At 35.2% G+C, this 22,696-nt stretch overlaps 3 protein-coding genes and 1 pseudogene across 4 annotated transcripts; 3 read left to right on the top strand and 1 right to left on the bottom strand.

Moving 5' to 3' along the window:
* Nucleotides 1–806: 806 nt before the first annotated feature.
* LOC120208027 (protein-L-isoaspartate O-methyltransferase 1-like) lies at nt 807–22,642 on the bottom strand. 2 transcript variants are annotated; one of them, XM_039207399.1, is made up of 6 exons: nt 22,397–22,642; nt 21,318–21,588; nt 20,853–21,017; nt 20,454–20,744; nt 4,323–4,326; nt 807–818 (listed from the first exon to the last, which is right to left on the bottom strand). In XM_039207399.1, exons 1-4 carry the CDS (start codon nt 22,595–22,597, stop codon nt 20,494–20,496), a joined length of 888 nt encoding a protein of 295 aa, XP_039063330.1. In that variant the 5' UTR covers nt 22,598–22,642; the 3' UTR covers nt 807–818; nt 4,323–4,326; nt 20,454–20,493. The 2 variants fall into 2 exon arrangements, with proteins under 2 accessions (XP_039063330.1, XP_039063329.1); XM_039207398.1 differs by lacking the exons at nt 807–818; nt 4,323–4,326 and having other exon boundaries at nt 20,339–20,744.
* Nucleotides 1,124–2,640, top strand: LOC120208014 (annotated as a pseudogene).
* Nucleotides 3,882–7,507, top strand: LOC120208030 (probable serine/threonine-protein kinase WNK3). Its single transcript, XM_039207401.1, has 8 exons — nt 3,882–4,157; nt 4,323–4,379; nt 4,559–4,785; nt 4,881–5,104; nt 5,205–5,362; nt 6,064–6,247; nt 6,324–6,461; nt 6,598–7,507. Exons 1-8 carry the CDS (start codon nt 4,041–4,043, stop codon nt 7,365–7,367), a joined length of 1,875 nt encoding a protein of 624 aa, XP_039063332.1. The 5' UTR covers nt 3,882–4,040; the 3' UTR covers nt 7,368–7,507.
* On the top strand, nt 17,889–20,258 carry LOC120208026 (28 kDa ribonucleoprotein, chloroplastic-like). Its single transcript, XM_039207397.1, has 4 exons — nt 17,889–18,436; nt 18,533–18,634; nt 19,698–19,979; nt 20,064–20,258. The coding sequence occupies exons 1-4, from the start codon at nt 17,966–17,968 to the stop codon at nt 20,127–20,129; spliced, it is 921 nt and encodes a 306-aa protein (XP_039063328.1). The 5' UTR covers nt 17,889–17,965; the 3' UTR covers nt 20,130–20,258.
* Nucleotides 22,643–22,696: the final 54 nt, after the last annotated feature.

The raw sequence follows: 22,696 nt of genomic DNA on the forward strand, positions 1-22,696 counted from the left end.
CACAGATGAAACTTGGTCACCATCATCTTCACGAAACACAAACGACCCAACAAGCAAAAACAGAAGAAGAAGTAGACTCTTCTTGATCACAAGGACATTCTCCATGGCCTAAACTTCCTACGTAATCAAAAAAAAAAACCCCAAAGAACAAGCAATAACACAAACAGGTTATAAGCGATCAGCTTAACGGATTGTTGTCAGGTTTTTTTGGCTTTATGAAGTAATTAGGGGGGTTCAACTGAAAGCACAAAACTTGTTGCAAAAAGGAAGGGCAAAGACAACAAAGTTTAAGCACTAGTTTGCAGGATCCAAAGGGTGCATTTAACACAGTTTAATGGAACCGCATAAAGTAAACCAAAATGACAGTTTTTTAAGTGAAAAACACACACACCCACACAAAAGGAAGCCAAGGAGAAACCTAGAAAGGCTAAAAGGCTTTAAATGGCCCTTTGGTTATCGCATTGTTGCCCCCATGCTGCCACTAGTTAGCTTAGGCCGCAGGGTTTCTTTTTGGTCTACTTTCTGCACAAGCATCAGCTTTTGTGGCTAATCAAACTGTGTTATTAAAGTACTACTAAATGCAGTTTAATTGAATGGAAAATTGAAAACAATTATAAGCAAAATACGTTGTTAGTTAGAGTTGATGGAGGCTATAGGGTTTATATGCATTTGTAAAGGGACCATCCTACCATGCATGCATGCATGCATTCATTGACTGTCTGCAATGACTAGACACAAGTATAATATGTAGGTGGCAAAAAATTAGTGAAATAGTGTGGTTGGAAATTTCATTTTAGGAAAAATGGTATTGTTCACAAGTTATTAGGAGTTTGGGGTATCTATTACACTGACCGATTAAGTTATCATCTTCCTCCGACGATTTAGATGAAATTATTATCTTCCATCGACGTTTCAAGAAAACCACATGAAACTGACGACGAGTCACCAATCTAGGACAACAGACACAAGCAGATGAAGCATTGGTATAGGGGAGGACGATTCTTATATTCGTTAAGCAAATCTTTTAAAGAAAACAACATTTTTTATCTTTAGGTCATTCGATAAATCCATCCCATTTGAAAATTTGATTTAAAAAAAAACTTGAACGTATCGGATCTCTACTATGGATTCTTCGGAATCTGTCAGGGATGCAGCGAATCGAGTTAAATTTAAGAGACTTGATAAAACTGCCAGGCACATAATGCAGCAAAGCTCTCTTTTTCGGTTATTATTCGAATCTCGGACCTGTTCGTCGCCATGTCCTGGTTTTGAATTGCATGGATCACGTGCTTGCAGATTCTCAATAACGAAGCAGTGGCAAAAGTGAAGGAGCAAAGGGAGAGATACCTGAGATAAAACCTGGCTACATTGTGCAACTCAACGTGGTACGACATGTTTTGACATAATTTGAGGTGTGATTACTACATGTGATCTTTAACATATTTTTCGAGTGAATTAAGGTAACCGGCGTGCTGTTGCTGAGAGCAGGAAGTGCCTGAAAACAAGCGTCGCCTTTCGACAATAAAAGGCATTGTTGTCGCTAGTCGTAATACTGGCCTGAATACTACATTCCGAATACGGGGAGTGGTTGCCGGAGTTGGGGTTGAATATCTCTTCCCATTGTAAGTAACATTCACCTTTATGCTCTTCCCTCGAAAAGCATGTTGTTTAAGTTTCGATATATTAACCTGTAAAATGCCAAGAAGTTGTGTCACTGATTGTGTTATAATATCGATTCCAACTATATTGACGAAATACATAGCATTAAGACATACGGTTCCGGACAGAACATAAACTATTACTAGAATACGCAACGTGCGGATTAGGTTTGCTCTGAAATCTTTGTGTCCCCAAGGCTTAGCAATTCTTTGGACTAATAGTTTAGCACATATGTTATTAACGATATGATAAAAGAATGTTAATCACATGACTCGCTGTAAAAGCGTTTGCTTCGTTGTGTTTCCAAGCATCTCCGCTATTAAAGCCGTATCATCAAGTGTTAATAATGATCGTTTCTTGTAGTTCTTGCTCACATCCAATTTGCTCCAAGTTTCATTCTCGTAGTTGTTTTAAGCATGAGTGTCTCTGATCTAATATTACCGATAGCTCTTATCTATGTTACGTGCTCTCCGGTGTAAGTGTCGAGTAAGGATATATACCCGATACGGGTATGTTCATTTTTTTTCATAAGTTTTCTCATGTATCTTGCGAATCCTTGGAGGGTCATATCTACGTATCCATAATGGATATAGGTGCTCCAAGGAAAACAAAGAGTCCGAGCAACATAGCTCACGGTTATCGACTTATCGTGGTCATCGATTCAAATTTGCGTATACTTATCTTTAACATAATGCATAAATAAGATCGGACGACGATGGATGGCAGGTATTCCCCAAGTATAAAGGAGATAAAGGTGCTGGACAAGAAGAAAGTGAGAAGAGCAAAGCTTTACTATCTGACTAACAAGATGAATGCTCTCAGGTGATGTTTGAATAAGAGATCAAACATGGTTTCGACAGAAATGGTCTTTTGAGGGTTCCTTCTACCTCTGCCCGAACACGACGGGCTTCGAACACGGATATTTCGAGAAAAATGAAGAGTTTCGAACCGTATAATGAAAATTTAATTAATAAAAGAAGCATTAATGCGAGTGTTGCTTGTTTTGTTATGCATATGTTTCTATAAAGAGCATGCATGCATGCATCTTGATAACATGTGAATCTGTTTGGGAGAAGACATTACATGTTATCTGCTTGTGGCCATGCCCATATGCCTTATGTGGTGGCTGATTAGGTGAAAGGCTGAAAGCCTTTAAATTCAGTAATAAAAGACTCCACGTTTTAAAACTATTTTTAATTTTATAAATTTGATTCGATTAAAAAAATTAAATAAAATTTGAGCTATAAAAATAACTTAGATTGTGTTTAAAGTAATAATATATATATATATATATATATATATATATATATATATATATATATATTCCACATATAAAATTAAATTAGCTCAAATTAGTTGACCATATTCTCATATGTAATAGGGTGAGGGGAGGTAAGGTAGTAGGTTGCCCCCAACGTCAGGTTGAGAGCAGCTTCCGTGGAAGACCACCGACAGTCAGAATTATGAAATGCCCAATATGGGATTCAATCCCACGACCACAATATTAAGAGTCTTGCGCTCTACCAATTGAGCTGGACGGGCAATTATATTCCGCATATAAAGAAATACTTATATATAACATACACAGTTATAAAAGATCTTTTTAACCAAAATTAATTAATATTATAATAATATAAATATTTATAATCAAAATGTAAACAAAAATTCAAATAATTCAATTTAAATTTTATATATTTGACTTAGATTGAAATTTACTTTTATCAATGGTTTAAAATATAAATGTAAAAACGCATCAGAGGTTCTTGTACTTTAAAAAAAAGTTAACGTGACCCTTTAACCAATATTTTTGGTCGTTTGATTGTTAAGGTGCTGACGTGATAGTTTACAGTGTTGATGTGGCGGTCTACTTTATTGACGTGAGAGTTTAAAGTGGTTTATAACATGGTGGATAACATGATAGATGAGTTAAATTGGTAACTCAAACATGGTAGATGGACTGTTACGTTAGTACCGTGAACTGTCACATTAGTATTGTAACAGTCAAATGACAAAAAACGTTAGTCAAAGGGACATTGGATTTGTTTTCTGAGTTAGAGGATCACATTGAGAGAAAAATAATATGAAGGTCACATTAGTTCTTTTACAAAAGTATAGGGACCTATTATATATTTTTGCCAAATAGAAATAACTAGAAAATATTTTTTTATTGTTATTATAGTCACAGTCGGTTTGCTAATGACTTGTGCCATTGAGCGCTGCACTTTAACGAAACAATTCCCTCTCCAAACTCCATCCCATCACCTTTTTCCTTCTCGATTTCCATTCTCCATTCAAATTACGACTTGGGTTTGTTCTTCGTCTTCCAATTCGAATAAACAGAGAGATAGAAATCGAAAATCTCTTTAAGAATCTCTGAATTCATGTTGTGTTTGTTGTTGGGAAAGACTATAATGCCCCCGGCGACGACGTCCGACCTCGAACAAGATGATTCAGATGCCGAATTCGTCGAGATCGATCCCACGGGTCGTTACGGTCGGGTTAGTTTTCTCTCATCGTTTCGTTTCATTTAAACGAAGGTGCCCATTATAGAATGAAGTTGGCTTGATTTATATTTGATGTTGATTGGCGTTTGGGTTGGTTTTCATTGGTTTTACCTTTAATGGGTTGCTTTTACTTTGTCTTCTCAATTTGTTTATTTGCAGTACAAGAAGGTTTTAGGAAGAGGAGCTTTCAAAAAAGTGTATCCTTTTCGTTTCCCTGTTTTCCATTCTTCATTAGATTGTTTATGATTTATGAACACATCTTGAGGCTTAATGTCCTAGTTTTTGCTATTGTAGTATCCTTGATTTCAAGCTGTGGGAACTTAGATTTATATAGGAATGCATTTTGAGGCTTAATTTGTGTTTGTTGAACCCTTGATTAAGTTGTGGGAACTTAGATAAAGGCATTTGACGAACTTGAAGGTATTGAAGTAGCATGGAATCAGGTTAAGGTCACGGATCTATTGCGACATTCCGAAGATTTGGAGCGCCTATATTCGGAAGTTCATTTGCTTAAAACTTTGAAGCATAAGAATATAATTAAATTTTACAATTCCTGGGTTGATACCAAAAATGAACATGTCAACTTCATCACCGAGATTTTCACTTCGGGAACATTGAGGCAGTAAGTCTTCTTCTATTTTAGGATGTTTGTTTTTTGTGTTTTAAGTATTGTGTTCTGTTTTGGGTTTATCGAAAAGTTTATGTTCGATTGTGTAGGTATCGAAAGAAGCATAAGCATGTCGATTTGAGGGCATTGAAGAAATGGTCAAGGCAGATCTTGGAGGGTCACGTCTATCTTCACAGTCACGATCCCCCGGTGATTCACAGGGATCTGAAATGTGATAACATCTTTGTCAATGGTAACCAAGGTGAGGTGAAGATCGGAGATCTAGGGTTGGCTACTATTCTTCGCCAGGCCAATTCAGCACATAGTGTTATTGGTGGGGATCATAATGTTCTTAATTACTGTCAATACTACAAGATTCGGAACTATTGCTGATTTAGAATACAAATAATAAGGAAATTGTTAATGTGATGTAGGTACACCCGAGTTTATGGCACCGGAACTCTACAAGGAGGAATACAATGAGCTTGTAGATATTTATGCTTTCGGCATGTGTTTGCTGGAGTTAGTAACTTTCGAGTATCCATACATTGAATGTGCTAATGCAGCTCAAATATTCAAGAAAGTGACATCAGTAAGGCCTTAATGACCTTGCCCTTTTTTCAATATTTATTCTTAAATGTCTGCAAATTTTTAAGATTGCTCAACTTCGACATGTCAACATATTACTCACCATCAGCGTACAGAATATCAAATATAAACCCTTTTATACATCCCTTTTTATGGAGTTTAGGCACAATTCAATAACAAGTTCCTGAAATTTGTTGATTCCCTTATATTCTCGTTTTTAATCCACCGAATAGATCTTCATCTTCGTTTACGAAGCATAGGAATTAAAACCTAGACCTTTCTTGTTCTTAATCACTAAACGAGGCATGCCATGAGACGGCCTTGCTCGTTAACACTGTAATTTGCAAGGCCTATGTTACTTGAGCTCAGGTGTAAGTGTCTAATACGGGTACGTGTTTGATTCGGGGCACCCTTTGACTAAAATACATATCCTGCTTCTCTATGGGAAATTATTAAATCAATAATAGACAATAAAATAAATCTTGGATCTGTAGGTCCTATTGACTTTTATTCATTTTTTTTAATATTGACTTGAACCAAATTGAATTGTCACTTCCTTCTATGGTAGAATCATTGTCTTGAACTTATAATAGTTGCCTGGTGATTGAAATCTTAGGTAAATGTTGCTGTTTCAGGGAATTTAATAAATGAAGATAATTCAAACAATGCTTCATGATTTTCATGGTTTGTTCCTTTCTCGGGCAGGGAATAAAGCCAGCATCGTTGGCGAAAGTGACTGATCCCGGAGTTAAGTTATTCATCGAAAAATGTATTGTTAAAGCTTCGGATCGGTTGTCTGCAAAGGAACTTTTGAAGGATCCATTTCTCCAGCCTGACGAGGAAAATGACAGTGTAGGTCATTCTTTACGAGCTAGAGTCCAATCTTCAGGTAGAACTCTGGAGCAATTTTAGAGCTTTAAGGCATCAAGTATTTTTCACCTCACAGTTTTACATGATAAATGCAGATAATACTTCTGATCAGACTAATATCGGGGGAGATACCAAGGTCCTTCGATCCGAGACGAGCATGGATGTCAAAGTGCAAGGTCAGAGGCAAAATGATAACACAATATTTCTAAAATTAAGGATCTCGGATTCAACAGGTCTCTCTTTCTCTCTCAGATGTAACCTTTGGCTATTTTTTCTTCGTATTTACTTTCACCGCAGTAAAATGTTTCATTCGTTAGCATCCAAAGTCGGTTTTCTACTGAAATTTGAGATGTTTATACATGGTTATAGGTAATATCCGCACCATCCAGTTCCCCTTTGATATTGAAGCAGATACAGCAGTAGCCGTTGCTGGAGAAATGGTTGAAGAGTTAGACTTGACAGATCAAGATGTTTCAACAATTTCCGAAATGATTGAATCGGAAATCCGGTCTCATATTCCCGATTGGGTTCCAAAAGAAACTCCTAGTGTTAGTTTGGTAGAAATTGTGAATTCTGATCAGGGTGATGGATCTCCATTGGCTTATGAGCTGTCCTCATCTCCGGGCGGTCTTTCACAGGAGAGATTTCCGTCTGGTCGAAGATTCTGGTCTGATCCACCCAAGGCAGCTCGTGGAAACTCTCTGGCCAAAACCGGTTCAAACGTTGCTTTTCGAGTGGATTTCGTAAGGTCTGCAGATATCATGGTTGAACTTGATGAACAATCTCATGATAGATATGGAAGCGAAGGTAAAATAGGCAGCAATACTTCATTTCAACGACCCGATAACGAGTTCACACATCACAGTGGCAGCGACGATGATGGTCATCGAAAAGATGGTGGTTCCGATACAACACATTCGTCGAAAGAGAACTGTAAGCCATTAAAGGATGCTGAATCAGAGGTGAAGGTAATAGCAAAGCGACTCGAGTCTCTGCTGTTAAAGCAGCAAACGGAGGTCGACGAGCTGAAGAAGCACAAATTAGCCATATCAGAACTTCTGAAAGAAGTATCCATGGAAACCTGGGATAAGGTTTTGGCTACATGTAAGATGAAGATTCCAGATTATGCAAGCTGCTAAATGGGCATCTGGCATACCAGGCTCCTACATGGAACTTGAATAAGTGAGTTTTTTTTCGAAAATATTTTTTTTTGGAAATAAGTGAGCCTCGTTAAAAACTCTCTCGTAACTAACATTGAATCCGAAGATCAATGTCGAACAGTGGAAAGCGGAAAACTAAAAAGATAACCTTAACCTTATACACCTTATACATCTTAGAAGGGATGTTCCTACTAACTTTAAGGACAATGTCTAGTGTTTAATCAATAATAACATTGATTTGAAATTGTTCATGCTCGATTCATATTCGTTTAAATTTTTAATATCATGTTTAAAATTCAATTTATTTAAGTTTGATGTGCTTTGGCTTAATTTGTTTAACGTCCACGATCATGTTCACTTAAATATTTACATACATGTTTTAACGTCAATGAACTTTATATATTTACAATCATGTTTGGTAAATAAACAAATAAAATTAAATAAAGGTTTAATATAAAAATAAGTATTTAAACTATACTTAAAATTTATTTTTGGTGTCTAAAGGACTTTTAATTAAACATAGGTGTCTAAAGTTTTCTTTGTTATATTTTTAGGTGTTTAAATCATAATCGACGTTGAATTTGATCGTTATTTGATGTGTCAGTCATATAAAAGTTCAAAAAAAATTAAAAAAACACTTAAAAGTATTATTTTATAATAAAAAAAACCCAAAAAATTGAAATTATAAAAAAAAAACCTAAAATTCTGAAAAATTCTAATTTCAATCTCCTTATTACTATTGGTCGTCACAACAGTCATCAATTGATCAAAATCTCGATAGCTCTAGACAACCCAAAAACCCAACGGTCGAACTCCCATTATTCAAGCAATGATTGCAGTCATTCCATGATTCCTTTTGTCGTCGATGATTTTGGCGATTCTTCATCCATTTGTCGTCGAGATTTTTCCGTCTGTCATCAAAGTGGGGAACTCGAAGGAGAGATGGGAGGGAGAGAAAGTAGGAGACGAGGAAGGGAAAACAACGGGTGGTAGATCCTGACGTGGGGGATTTTCTAAAAAAAATTTCTTGAAAAAATATTTTTATTTTTTAAAAAATAAAAAATTCAGAAAATGTAAACGTGATAAGTGTCATTTAACGATTTTTTTAATAGTGGACACCTAAAATGTAACGAAGAAAATATTATGAACCTATTTTTAATGAAAAATTTTAAACACAAAAAAAATAATTTTAAGTATAATTTAGACACTTATTTTTCATATTAAGCCTTAAATAAAATAATATTAATGTATGTGTTTATTTCTAAGTACGAGGATAGTGAAAGAGTATAAAATTAATGTATGCGTTTTTTCAATGATGGCGTAACATTACCTTATGGTGATACGTTAATATCAAAATTGATTTTTTAATGACGGGTGATCAAAGCGTGACATCAAATATAATTTAAAAAAGTCTTAAGGGCTACTTTTATCCTTATAGTAAACTTGATTTACCATTTTTGCCCATATGATATTTTCTCATCAATTTAGCCATCAAAGTTATTTAATTGCATTAATATTTAAAATATTTACTATTATTTAGGGTTGTAACTTAGGGTCTAAGTTTAGGATCATGCGGTTAAACAACTTCGAGGGTTAAATTGATCTAAAAATACCATAAGATCAAAAATGATAAATTATGTCTACTAAAATGACAAAAATAACCCAAAAACTTAAAAAAATACTTTAATGACCAAAACGGAATTATAAAAATAGATATATAAGTAAATACATAATTTACTGTATTTTTTATACAATTCAAACATAGAATAAAATTAAAACTAGTATTAACGATTTACAATATATATATTGTGTGTGTCTATTTATAAGATATTTTTTAGGATAAAGTATACAAATGATTTCTCGATTATAGAGTATTGTTTTATTTAGTCCATCGATTATTAAAAGTTATAAATGGTCCTCTAACTATAGAGTGTTTCTTTGTCGAGTCCCTCAACTATTAAAAGATACAAAATGGTCACTCGATTATTCATTATGTTCTAAACTTGTTCTTTTCCTTTAGAAAATAGATGATATTTTGAGTTGAATGTTAATTTGTTAATTGTGATATGATAAAACGATCATCATATCCTAGTCATCATGTTAACGTCCAATTTAAATAGTTGTCAATTTTTTTAACAAAAAATGACGAATTTGGAACCAAATGAAGAGTCAAGTGACAATTTTGTAACTTTTAATAGTCAATGGACTTAATAAAGCAACATTCTATAGTCGAAGGACCATTTTGAAATTTTTAATAGTCGAGAGACTTAATAAAGTAATATCCTATTATCGAGAGATCATTTACGTACTTTAACCTATCTTTTTTTTTATTAATCTAAGGTAAATACAAGACAATATATATTCAAAGATAAGTCTCTAACCTTGCATGAACCTTTAGATCCAAAGTAAGAAAAACAAAGAAGTAGAGAAAACCAATATAAAAAACCTTTCCAATATAAAAAACCTTTCTTCTTCAATCATTCAATCACTCCCAAAAATTCTCTCATCGTCTCTCTCAGTCTCTCCCACATCTTGTTCTTGCAAGCAACCATGGAACAAGAGCTTGTCGGGTGGGTTCTCGCTTGTGATCCAACAGCAGTGACCAGGTCCGGCCAGAGTATCTTCATGTCAGTTTTCTGGACAAAGATAGCCGACCAATACCGTCTGATAACCGTCACATGGTGCAAGAATCTTCTTCTCAATGGCCTATCGGTATCAGTCTCTAACCCCGAGGGAGATAATCAATAACTATATACCTGAAAAAATCGAGCTCAAACAATGGTACTTCTGGAGAAAGCAAGGCTCCAGACACTTCATCATCGATGGCGATAAAGTTGTAAACGTCTTCTGAGACCTTAAAGTAACCAAATTTAACGGCGAAACTGAACCCTGTTCCGAATACTACGTCACCATCGTGTACGACGGAGAAGTTGTTTTACTCGTCGGAGATCTAAAGAATGACGTTTATAAAAGAACCGATTACAGGCCTGCACTTACGGACCCCGTTTTAGTTTCGAGAAAAGAACATGTATTCGGGAGAAGGAGATTCAGCTCGAGGATCAAACTCGACGATGAGGAAACTATGTTCCATGAGATATCGATCGAATGTAAGAACAAGAACATCGAGCCAGAAATGGAGATGAGAATCGACGACCGATTGGTGCTTCACGTGAAGCATCTTCAATGGAAGTTCAGAGGGAACGGAAGTTTTCAAGTGAGCAAGACAAGAGTTGAAGTTTACTGGGATGTTCATGACTGGCTTTTCAGTCCTGGGTTAAGGCATGCATTGTTTCTTTATGCATGGAAGATTGAATAAAGCCAACATGTTAATGAATCAGCTTCAATATTAATCAATGGCGTCTTAATAAGATTATTGGTGAAGCATCGAGTGGTGAGGAAGAAGATGAATGCATGGATTAGTTATACGTATGATCATGCATGTGCAATGTACGTGAGGTGGTTAGAGTTGTCTTAACAAACTCTCTCTCTCCTCTAACGTCCTAATGTTCTTTCCCTCTCATTTTATATTTCTTGATATGTTGTATAAATAGCCTGAGGCTATTGCTATAGAAGGGCAAGGTTTTACAAATGAATGAAAGTAATAATTCATGGTTTTTATGTGTGTTGATTCCTAAGCTGTGTTGACACTTTAACATGGTATCAGTCGCCAGGGCTGGTAGCCTTTTCTTTGTTCAGTTCTTGCTACGTGTGGTTGTCTACAATGGAGATCTCTTCAGTTCAGCATATTCCCAAGCAGGATGTGGTCAAGCTTTCTGAGAGCACTTACCTGCTGTGGAAACATCATGTATCCCTTATCATAGATGGTTATGGCTTACTCCGATTTATTTCGGATGAAGGCGGGCCTCCTGTGGCAGTTACAACGGTGGATTCTGGACGAGCTGAGTATAGTTCAGCGTTCAATCTCTATCAACAACAGGATAAGCTGTTGGCATCATGGTTGCTTACCACTGTCAGTACTGAGGTCTTACCACATCTCACTGGTCTTACTTCTGCTAGTTCCATTTGGACCACTATTTCACGATTATTTGGTGCTCGATCAAGTGCCAATGTGTCATCACTTCGACACAGTCTTCATTCGCAACGAAAAGCTGGCCAAACGGTGAATGAGTTTTTGGCCAAAGTCAAGTCCATTTGTGATATGCTATGTGCTGCAGGCAGTCCGATTACTGAACATGAGTAAGTCAGTGTTATTCTTGCTGGTCTGTCCATGGAGTTTGAATCGGTTATTGCAATTGCATCTCGTGATAATATCTCTTTAGATGTACTTACTGAAATGCTACTTGACTGTGAATCTCGTCATAAAGCATTTCTTACTGAAGGAATTTCAACAAATCTAGTTTCTAGATCTACATAATGAAATAAGGTGCATGAATTGAAGCCTTCTAAAATCACTGTTGTGTCAAAATAAGATGGTGTTGTGCGTGGTCATTCTAGTGGTCGTGGACAAGGTCGATTTGATAATTCAAATCATCCTAAATGTCAGCTTTATGGCAAATATGGTCACATAGTGCACAAATGTTTCTATTATTTTGATAGAAACTTTACAGGTATTGATTCTGGCAATAGAAATAATGAAGGATGGAGGCCAGCTCCTCTTGACACTCATTTTCAGGCTGTGAAGCGTATCTTGCGATACTTACAAGGGACAATTGACTTTGGTCTGCGTTTCTTGAGGTCGTCCAGACTTTCTTTGACAGGTTTTGCTAATGCAAGTTGGGGGGCAGATATTGTAACATCCCAAATCAGGGTCAGTGACTAAATTGCAAATTTTGTAAACTAGGTGCTCGATTTCGAAATAAGTTAAAAGTTCATGGATTTAATTGAAGAAAGTTGATGTTGGATTTAATGATTAAGTTTGGAAATATTAAGGGTACTATGGTAATTTTTCAGGGAAGATTTTTATTTCCCTTTATAAAGGGTAATAAGCACGTAGGAAGAAAAGTCCAGAGCATTCTTCAGTCATCTTCTTCCTCCTCTCAACCGTGAAGCCTGGTATAAGATTCTACGCATAAAGAAATTCTGGAACGTTTGGCAAGTAAGATCGATCAAGGGAAAGATAAGAGATTGGAATTGACTAGTGAGGCCAGGTGAGTGCATATTCAATAGTATATGATGTGCAATGGGAATAAGACTTGCGATGAGTCTATTTCCTGAAGTGTTACACATGAATGCATGATTAAAGGCATGAGTTGAATATGCATGTATGTATGCTTGAGTATATGGATTGATCTGTTCTTTTATGTGTTAGATGATAAAGTATAAGTAATTACATAAGAAAGGTTATGAATTATATGAGATATAAACTATGTGATCATAGTAAAATATAATTATTAATATATGATAAGTGAAATAAGCTGGATAATATTGATCTATAGGATGAAGTGAGAATAGTACACTAACTAGGAGATTTGAACATAAATGATAAGATGAACATATAAGATAAGCTAGATGGGAAAGATTCATATGTTTAAATAAAACTATAACACATGGGTTGTATGATAGAAAATTATGAAGTTATATGAGAAGATTATAAGAGTTATATGAAATTGAATTAAGTAAACAGATTAGATTATATATAGAGAAATAATAGAAGTGAGATATGTTTATAAGTCTGCCCTAGATGAATATGAATACGAAATATAAGAGTGCTATATGATTTATATTAGGATAATCTTGAGGATATATATATATAGATAGATATGAAATGAAATGAAATGAGTTATATGAATACACAATTATGTGATGAAATGGTGGATTACCTGAACATGTGAATATATATATATATATGTCTAAGAGAAGGCATAAGATTAAGATATAAGCAATGTGACTATAAGTATATGTGCTCTAGGTGATATGACTTATAGGTATTTCTATTATAATGTTACATGATATGTTATGTATGTTAAAGGAATTATGTGATGGTATGAGAATTGATATGAAATATATATGTGAAAACAAGTATATGTTATGAGACAAAACCTATGATTATAAGCTACGTGAAAGTGTTCCTATCTGTTATATGAAGTATATGATCATATGTGAACAAGATATGATGAGTATGTGTACATGAATGAAGGTGATTGGGTGAGAAATGATAGAAATTATATGAAAACATGACATATGTGACATGTGAATCATATGGAAATGATCTACGTGTAAGTGAACTACGTGACTATGTGATCATATGAAAAGAAGCTATGTGATAAGTGATACGTGAAAGTGAATTACAAGTTTATGTGAATATTTGAAATGAAATAAATGATAACGCCCATGTTATGTGTCATGAGAGCTAGGGGTATAGTTGGCATGCCAAGAGTCGAGGGTCTACGCGGTTCTTCGGGACATATGTATATTCTTTGGAACATGTGTGAAGTCTGGAAAGACACATACTTGATCCCTAGCATATGTATATGATTCTTAAAGAATTCTATGTGGTCTTTATGGACATTATTATATGGCACTACGGTGCAATTCTACGCGGTTCTTCGGGACATATGTATATTCTTTGGAACATGTGTGAAGTCTGGAAAGACACATACTTGATCCCTAGCATATGTATATGATTCTTAAAGAATTCTACGTGGTCCTTATGGACATCATTATATGGCACTACGGTGCAATTCTACGGGGCACTTCGGTGCATTTACACGAGCTGTGGTGACAGCATAGTGCACAACCTCTATAGACTCACATATCGATAGTTCTCACATATGTACATGGGCTAATCCAGAGATATAAACAAATATAAGTTAGTGGTATGATAAATGCTATAGAAATGATATGATGTTGTGTGTGTATATTGTTTGATTGAAAAAGTATGTGATTATATGATAAACTGTTAATGATGAATTATGTGTATGTATGTATTTACTGCAATTAATCTGATATGATTTTATACGATATGAAAAATGCATGGAATTGCTATAACATGATAGAACAGAACATGCATGTATCAATATATGTTTTAAAGTGCATTATAAGTTGTTATGCCTCACTAAGTCTTCGACTTAGCGTGTGATTGTTTCACACGTAGGTTTCGAGAAGAGTAAGGAGTGATGCGGAGCAAGACAGGTCAGTTTTCCTTACCAAAAGATCAGATCAGAAATATTTGACAAAGTATGTATTTGGTTATGTATAAAGTGTTGGCATGTAATAAGTCATTAAGTACGAGCACTCTGATAAAGTCTTTATTTTGATTTAAATAAAGTTTTAAATTTCCCGGGATTTTTCTTAAGAGTCAAGGTTTGAAAAGTCAATGTGACACTTCGGACTCGTATCCGGGTCGGATACGGGTTGGGGGTGTTACAGATATGGATGATAGACGCTCCACTTCTGGCTTCTGTATTTATTTTGGGGGAAATTTAGTTTCATGGAGCTCTCGAAAACAACAGGTTGTGGCTCGATCAACAGTTAAAGCAGAATATCGAAGTGTTGCATGTGCGACTACTGAAATGGTATGGATTGAATCTTATTAAGTGAACTGCAAATTGTTCCTCATGGCAAACCTACTCTATGGTGTGACAATTCAAGTGCAGTAGCAGTATGTGCTAATCCTGTTCTGCACTCAAAATTTAAGCATGTGGAACTTGATCTCTTTTTTGTTCGAGAGATGATTACAACAGGAAAGTTACAAGTTCATGAAGTTCATGCATATGAATAAGTTGCAGACATCTTAACAAAACCACTGTCTGCACCCTTGTTTGTAAAGCACAGACAAAAGTTGCTGATTGTGCAAGTCAAATGAGAAGGTTGAGAAGTTTACAGTTTGAAGTTGCAAGGAGAATGTTGTTGTTTATGATGAATTAGAAAGGTGCAGAGTAAAGTAGTAACGGGAATGATAGTGTATGATGTTAGTATGTGTGATATATGCATGGATTAGTTATATGTATGATCATGCATGTGCAATGTACGTGAGGTGGTTAGAGTTGTCTTAACAAACTCTCTCTCTCCTCTAACGTCCTAACGTTCTTTCCCTCTCATTTTATATTTCTGAATATGCTGTACAAATAGCCTGAGGCTATTGCTATAGAAGGCAAGGTTTTACAAATGAATGAAAGCAATAATTCATGGCTTTTATATGTGTTGATTCCTGAGCTGTGTTGATACTTTAACAACATCGAGTGGTTAGGAAAAAGATGAATGGGGTCGATAAGGGTTTGTAAATTTTAATCATTCTCATATATCTAGATCTTTCCTTGATGTTTAGGGTTTGTAAATCTTAACATTTTATGTTCAAGAATCATATGTGAACTATGTGTTAGTTTCAAGGGCGGAACTAGGATTAAATTATGGGAGAGATCAAGTTGTCCATCTAGCTCAGTTGGTAGAGCGCAAGGCTCTTAACCTTGTGGTCGTGGGATCGAGTCCCACTGAGGGCAATTCATAACGGAGGTCTTCCACGGAAGTTGCTCTCAACCTGGCATTGAGGGCAGCCTACTATCCTACCTCCCCCTTATCTCATTACATATGGGAATAGGGTCAGCTAATCAAGTTGTTTATCTTTGAAATTAATAAGGTCCTAAAAGATAATTAAATCATAAAAATAGAGGATTGGAGCTTAATTTCACTAGTTTCAAAACTACCATGTCCCGAAAAATAATTAAACCAAAAAAATAAGGGAAAAGACCTAATTTTATTCCAACTATGAACCAGAAAATTTTGGAAGTACCAGGACTAAATTTTAATGGTTTCAAAACTTTCAAAAACTTAAAATACAATTAAATCATAAAAGTTGGGGTGAGTCGAGGTTTCGCCCTTGGTTAGTTTTTTTTTCGACAATCAGTTGGTTTAGTTTTAAATTGGTATAGTTTCTGATTTTTAAAAGTGACGTAAAAACAAATTTTTAAAAGTATAGTACAAAAGTGCAATATAAAAGTTAATTGTTTGGGATTATTGTTAAAAAAGTGAGTTAAAAAATGACTATTATAAACATTATGTTGTAAATTAAAAATATAAAATATAAAATTATATTTACACTTATATATAAATCATATCAATTTAAATCATAATAAATTCAAAAAATTATTATTATTATTATTATTATTATTATTATTATATGAAATATATCAATTTAAACTATAAATAATATAAAAAAATAATTGTAATAAAAAATATATTTTATATAACTCATTATTAATATTTTAATATATAAATCATGAATTTTATTTATTTTTAAAAAATAAAATAAAATATTGAAAATAATAAATTATTGTTTTAAGTATATTAGTATTAAATAATTAAAATAAAATGTAAATATATAATTGAGTGAAGCCATGTATTAGTATGGTTAAAATTATAATTTACTTACAAACGCAAAGTTGAAAATGAAAAACTATAAATCCTAACTTTTGCAGTTTGTTTGAAATTATAGTTTCTACCGTAATTTTTTTTACTCATTTGATATTGATTTTACGGTCAAAACAAATTTTTTTACCTAAAAGTACGTTTGAGACATTAAATCTCTTAAACAATGTCAGAGATTCAAATCATGATGTTTATGAATAAATTAGATTAAAAAAATCGTCTTCAATTCTGCAATATCTAATCTAGAATAAACGATCAATGAACCAAATATTGATAATTAATTATAGTCAATATTCCTCATAATTGCATAAAATATTAGAATTTCAATGTTAAATCATATCGTTGAACTGAACATCAAGAAGTCCATAAAAATCATGGCAAAATCAATCGAATAGGTTAGGCGGGTAATAAATTTGACCCGTAAATCAATCCAATCATGACAAAATATTTTATTGGTACTCGTCATATTTACGTGACGAGTCCCAAGACACTGTAACAAATGTTATAGTTCTCAAAAATAAAATATTTGATGTTGTATTGTGTTAAATAACTATCCCACCTACTATATTAGGTCACTTTTTATTAAAAATCACCGAAACCGACAATGAGAGTCATCTACTCTAATAAATGATAAAGGGTGCAAATAGTTGCCCAACTATAAAATAATTCTTTTATTATTAAAAGTTACAAAATGATTTTTTAATTATAAGATATTATTTTATTAAGTCTATTTATTAATAAAAAAATATAAAATGGTCACCAGACTATTAATAATTTTTTAAACTTGTCCCCTTTTGTTAAACATCGTCTGAGCTGAACGTTAATCTATTAAGTGAGAGGTGATAAAATCTGATCCAAAAAACATTTGAGTTGTATAATCGTTTGAGATTTTGATATTAGATTTTATTATATATCAACCAACATGTTAATGTCGATCTTAAATTGTAGTCAATTTTTAAATAAAATAGGACAAGTTTAGAACATGTCAATATTCGAATGATCATTTTGTAACTTTTAATAGTCAGGGACTAGGAAAAGCAGTACCCTACAATTGGTGAATCACTTTGTAGTTTTTAATAATTGAGGGACTCAAAAAAGAGACACCATATAGTAGGGGGCCATTTGTGTACTTTACCCAAGGATAAATCACACCTTCTGGTTTAGTTTTGGCGATAAACCCTCTCCTCGTCTCTCCCGCCTGCCATCCCTTATCCTTTCAATTCTCCCTTCTCTCTCCGATTCTTCACTCAAAAATGTCTTCTTTAACAAGATCCATTCCCATGGCAGACTGTTGTTTCCTCGTTTCTCTCCCTTCGCTCTTCACCTCACGCTCCAAACGCTCAACTCTCCTCTCCTTTCCCCCAAAACCCATAAATTTTTTCCTCTCATCTTCCCGTTCTTCATCCTCTTCGACCCTCAAATCCAAAACCCATTTCCCATCTCTAGTTCCCTTCGTCGCCCAGGCTTCAGACTGGGCCCAGAAAGGGGAAGAAAATGACCCCACCATTGCCATTGGTGAAGAAGAGGAACCCAAATGGGAAAACGATGAAAGCGATGGGCCTGAAGCAAGCTGGGGAGCTGAAGAACAAAGTGTTGATTCAGAAGAAGAGGTTTCTGAACCTCCTGAGGAAGCTAAATTGTTCGTTGGGAATTTGCCCTTTGATGTTGATAGTCAGAGTTTAGCTATGCTCTTTGAGAAAGCCGGAACCGTTGAAATTGCTGAGGTCTCTAAGAGAAATTTTCATTTTCCCTGATTTTAAACTACTTGAAAATTCTTCTTTTAAACTGTCGTTGATGATTTTGTTTCCTTCTGGTTGCAGGTTATTTACAATAGAGAAACTGAGCAAAGCCGTGGATTCGGGTTCGTATCGATGAGTTCAATCAAGGAAGCCGAGAAGGCTGTTGATCTATTTAATCGTTATGTAAGTTGTCTTCTTCATATCAATGAACATTGAATGCTTTGTCCATGCAAGAGGAATTCTCTTTGGGAGTAAACATAACCTGTGTTTCGAATAGCTTATGTTACTTGGATTCGGATTCAAATGTCGGTTACTATTATGTATTTGACATGATTATGTTGAATTTTTATAAGCTATGCTAGTGGGAGATTGCTACATTTGCTTTATGCTGATAATTTCGGTTAAGTACGAGACCTACTCGTTGTACTTGGAAAGCTAAAAATTAAACCTCTTACTTTCTCAATTCGAAATTTCTAATTAGTATCATTGATACCGAAAATTTCGAACTTGGCATGCTTATTTTCTGTTAATCATATGTCACATTGGCAAATTTTGAAAGATAATATTAGCAAAGCTAATGGTTGGATTAGGATTTAAAATCAAAGAAGCAAGAGGACTTAATTTTCAATCTTTTAAGCATATAGGACTAAATCTCAAACTTTGTCGAATTACCGGGACTGACAGCTTATTTTGGTAAACTTTGACCTTCTGGTGAATTTTCATTAGGTTGCTAAACAATATATTTCTTGAAGTTTTCGTTTTCTCTTTCCTGTAATCCCTTGGTCTCAAATTTACTATACATTAAAAGTGTGATAGATGAATAGAATAGTTGCAGATGGGGAATGGCAGCAAGACCGTTTTATCGACAAAAAGTTGACGAAAACTTTTTGTTTGTTGTGGATTTTACTTTTTTTTAGATGCATTTGTTGTTGTGTACCAAAGATTCTTTTGAAAATTTTGCATTTATTAGTTTGATTTGGGAGCCATTAATAGATGCTTGCAAGAGCCAAGTTAAATTTGGGTCGAATTCCGGATATCCTAGATGTCACTTAGATTTAATTGCATAACCCGAGTTAGGCTTCAAGTTGTCTTTCACTTTCTTTTTATGTCCGGAAAGTTTTGAGAGACTTGATATGTATTGATCTCCGAGTGTTCTTTCCGATTTTCTTTGCTTTGTCGACTAATGTTAACTATGAAGCTTTTGGTGCTCGTACTTGGTCATTGTTGCTTTTGTGTTTTTAAACAGGATCTCAATGGAAGGCTCTTGACTGTTAATAAGTCTGCTCCTAGAGGATCACGTTTAGACCGACCCCCTCGTGTTTTCGAAACTGCTTTTAGACTCTATGTTGGTAACCTTCCATGGGATGTTGATAATGCTCGACTGGAGCAGGTATTCAGTGAACATGGTAAGGTAATCGAGGCTCGTGTAGTGTATGACAGGGAGAGTGGCCGATCACGTGGTTTCGGTTTTGTCACTATGTCCTCAGAGACCGAATTGAATGATGCCATCGCTGCTCTCGACGGACAGGTATTATTTCAAATGAAATCTAATATCCGTATCTATCCGAAATTTACACCCGAGCTCGAGTAACGTCTCGTATTATTATTGCAGAGCCTGGATGGAAGAGCCATAAGAGTGAATGTAGCAGAGGAAAGACCAAGGCGAGGCTTCTTTTGATCTTCAGATGATGATTTTAGTTTTAGCTTTTGCCATTCATTTCAAAAGATTTGCTTGGATGAGTCTATTTATGCACCTTTTGCCCTTGAGAAAAACTATTTTTGTTATAATTTTGTTTAATTTTGATCACCGAAATTTGAAAATGTTAACGTTTCAACCAAATAATACAGATTTTTTATAATCAAAATTGAACAAAATTGAAACTAGAGTGACCAATAAGGAAATTTATCCAAAAATAAGGGAACATTTACACAAGATCTGCAATTCGAGAAATGCAATGTTTGATCATTATATTCTGTACAATAAGGTAATCAATATCCAATGACTTTCAAACAAGCTGCATAAGAGATGAACGTTTCCGATCTCAATAACCCCTCAACTGAGCATCGCGACTGGTTAACGGAACATACCGGACCGATGTCTCAGTTCGGATACTAATCGAACCATCCAGATCTTTATCCACCACTTTCAAGTCTTGGAACATGTTTCCTACAGGAATTACCATTCGACCACCCGGCTTCAGTTGATCAAGGAGAGGCTGAGGTATTTCCGGTGCTGCTGCCCCGACATGTATGGCATCATACGGTGCACATTCTGGCCAGCCTTGTCTTCCATCTATAATAAAATGTACGTGGCCAAAGCATCAGTCATAAGCATTCAACAAAACAGGCAGCGAGCTATTGTGATAAAACCGAAAGCATATAGCAAGTAATGAGTACATACCGCCGGTATGGAGTGAAAGAGAACCTTCTTTCAACAATGGAGCTGCAACACTTTTTTCGATATTTTGTATGGAAGAAGCAACCAATTCGGGAATATGTTCCACACCGACAGCACGACCGTGTGGTCCAACCATTATTGCAAAGCAAGCAGTCAAGTATCCAGTTCCTATAGTACAGATGCAAGACCAAAATAAAAACCTGTCTTTCAAAAATTAGGAGGAAAAAAGAATGGACTGCTGATCGATTTACTGAACTCTTCTGGAATGCTGGAACTAGATGATGCCATCGAGTCTAGCAACTCGACCCCTTTCTTGATGGCCATTGACAGAGTGAGATTTACCCAGAGAGAGTAAATGCAGCACATTTAGCATTCCAGCATTCCATCCGAGTTATACATAAGAAAGAAACTGAAGATGTTCGGAAAATACATGATTGTATCGAAAAAAATTGTGGAATGCAAAGAGACCTGAGCCAACATCTAAAGCGTGCATGCCGGGCTGCAAATTTTCCTCCAATAATTGAAGACAGGTAGCATGCATATGAGGTGCGGAAATGGTGGCATTGTAACCTATTGGCATCGGACTATCAACATAAGCCAATGTTCCATCTGGTACAAATACCGCCCTATCGATAGTCTCCATCACTTCAGCAACCTTCATCGATGAAATCACTCCATAACGCTGCAAATGCTCGACCATTTGTTTGTTCTTGTTGATCCCACTTCCACTCCAAAAGCGCTACAAACAATCCGACAGAAAAAATCAAGCACAAAATCACTATCGAATCCAACGAAACAACACCGAACAACATAAGGGTCTCTCAAATTCTCAAGGTAAGTCCAAAACAAAAACTAAGCAGCCTCCGACATAGAAGCTGGGCAGTCACAGGCTGAGTTCATCTATCCAAAGTCCAAAATCTCCATATATTTTTAATTATTTTCTTTGTATTTTCTATTGATGATCATGAAATTTTACAATTTAGACCCTAAATTTCTAATATAACCTCTTAAATTCGCACATAAACATTCCGTCCCTTGCTTGAAATCCTAACCTTCTTGAAAGACCAGCACAACAAAGATCAAATTGCACAATATGTTGATTCACTCCCCATATTATGAGTACCCCACAGTATACAAGCAGGTTTTCCTTATAATTCAAGCTTTTACCATAAAATTTCACTAAAAGACCAGCACAACAAAGATCAAATTGCACAATATGTTGATTCACTCCCCATATTATGAGTACCCCACAGTATACAAGCAGGTTTTCCTTATAATTCAAGCTTTTACCATAAAAATTTCACTAAAAGACCAGCACAACAAAGATCAAATTGCACAATATGTTGATTCACTCCCCATATTATGAGTACCCCACAGTATACAAGCAAGTTTTCCTTATAATTCAAGCTTTTACCATAAAAATTTCACTAAAACAACAACAAATTCATCATTTCTGGAGAACCCAAAACCAAAGATCAAGTAAGGAAACAAACATGATCAAAGAGAAGAAAAGAAACCCAGAAAGAAAACATGAAAAAAAGGGGTACCTCCATCCTGAAGAAGAGACAGTTACCCGTGAGGAGAAGGCTGAAGTTAGGGAGCTTGAGATTGTTAAAGGAGAGAGGGCGAGGTTGAAGATGGTGATGGTGATGACGAGGATTGAGGAAGGTAGTGTAGCTTAAGAGTTGCTTTATTGGTGGCGTACAATAGCGGCATCCATACGCTATTACTGTGGATAGATTCATCATTTTTTTGGATTTTCTTTTTTCTTTATTCCATTTTCAATGACTTTCTCGCCCTTTCTCTCACTTTCGTCCATTAATAAATACACTTGTCGTCTCCACCTC

The sequence above is a fragment of the Hibiscus syriacus genome, unplaced genomic scaffold, assembly GCF_006381635.1.
Source record: "Hibiscus syriacus cultivar Baekdansim isolate YM2019G1 unplaced genomic scaffold, ASM638163v2 tig00015529_pilon, whole genome shotgun sequence".
Lineage (NCBI taxonomy): Eukaryota > Viridiplantae > Streptophyta > Magnoliopsida > Malvales > Malvaceae > Hibiscus > Hibiscus syriacus.

Coding starts and splice junctions, on each gene's coding strand:
- LOC120208030 (XM_039207401.1), top strand. CDS start 4,041: ATGTTGTGTTTGTTGTTGGGAAAGACTATAATGCCCCCGGCGACGACG. Junction 4,786..4,880: donor ACTTCGGGAACATTGAGGCA/GTAAGTCTTCTT, acceptor TCGATTGTGTAG/GTATCGAAAGAAGCATAAGC. Junction 6,462..6,597: donor AAGGATCTCGGATTCAACAG/GTCTCTCTTTCT, acceptor ACATGGTTATAG/GTAATATCCGCACCATCCAG.
- LOC120208026 (XM_039207397.1), top strand. CDS start 17,966: ATGTCTTCTTTAACAAGATCCATTCCCATGGCAGACTGTTGTTTCCTC. Junction 18,635..19,697: donor TTGATCTATTTAATCGTTAT/GTAAGTTGTCTT, acceptor GTTTTTAAACAG/GATCTCAATGGAAGGCTCTT. Junction 19,980..20,063: donor TCGCTGCTCTCGACGGACAG/GTATTATTTCAA, acceptor TTATTATTGCAG/AGCCTGGATGGAAGAGCCAT.
- LOC120208027 (XM_039207399.1), bottom strand. CDS start 22,597: ATGATGAATCTATCCACAGTAATAGCGTATGGATGCCGCTATTGTACG. Junction 21,018..21,317: donor CGCTTTAGATGTTGGCTCAG/GTCTCTTTGCAT, acceptor TCTGTACTATAG/GAACTGGATACTTGACTGCT. Junction 20,745..20,852: donor TCTTTCACTCCATACCGGCG/GTATGTACTCAT, acceptor ATTTTATTATAG/ATGGAAGACAAGGCTGGCCA.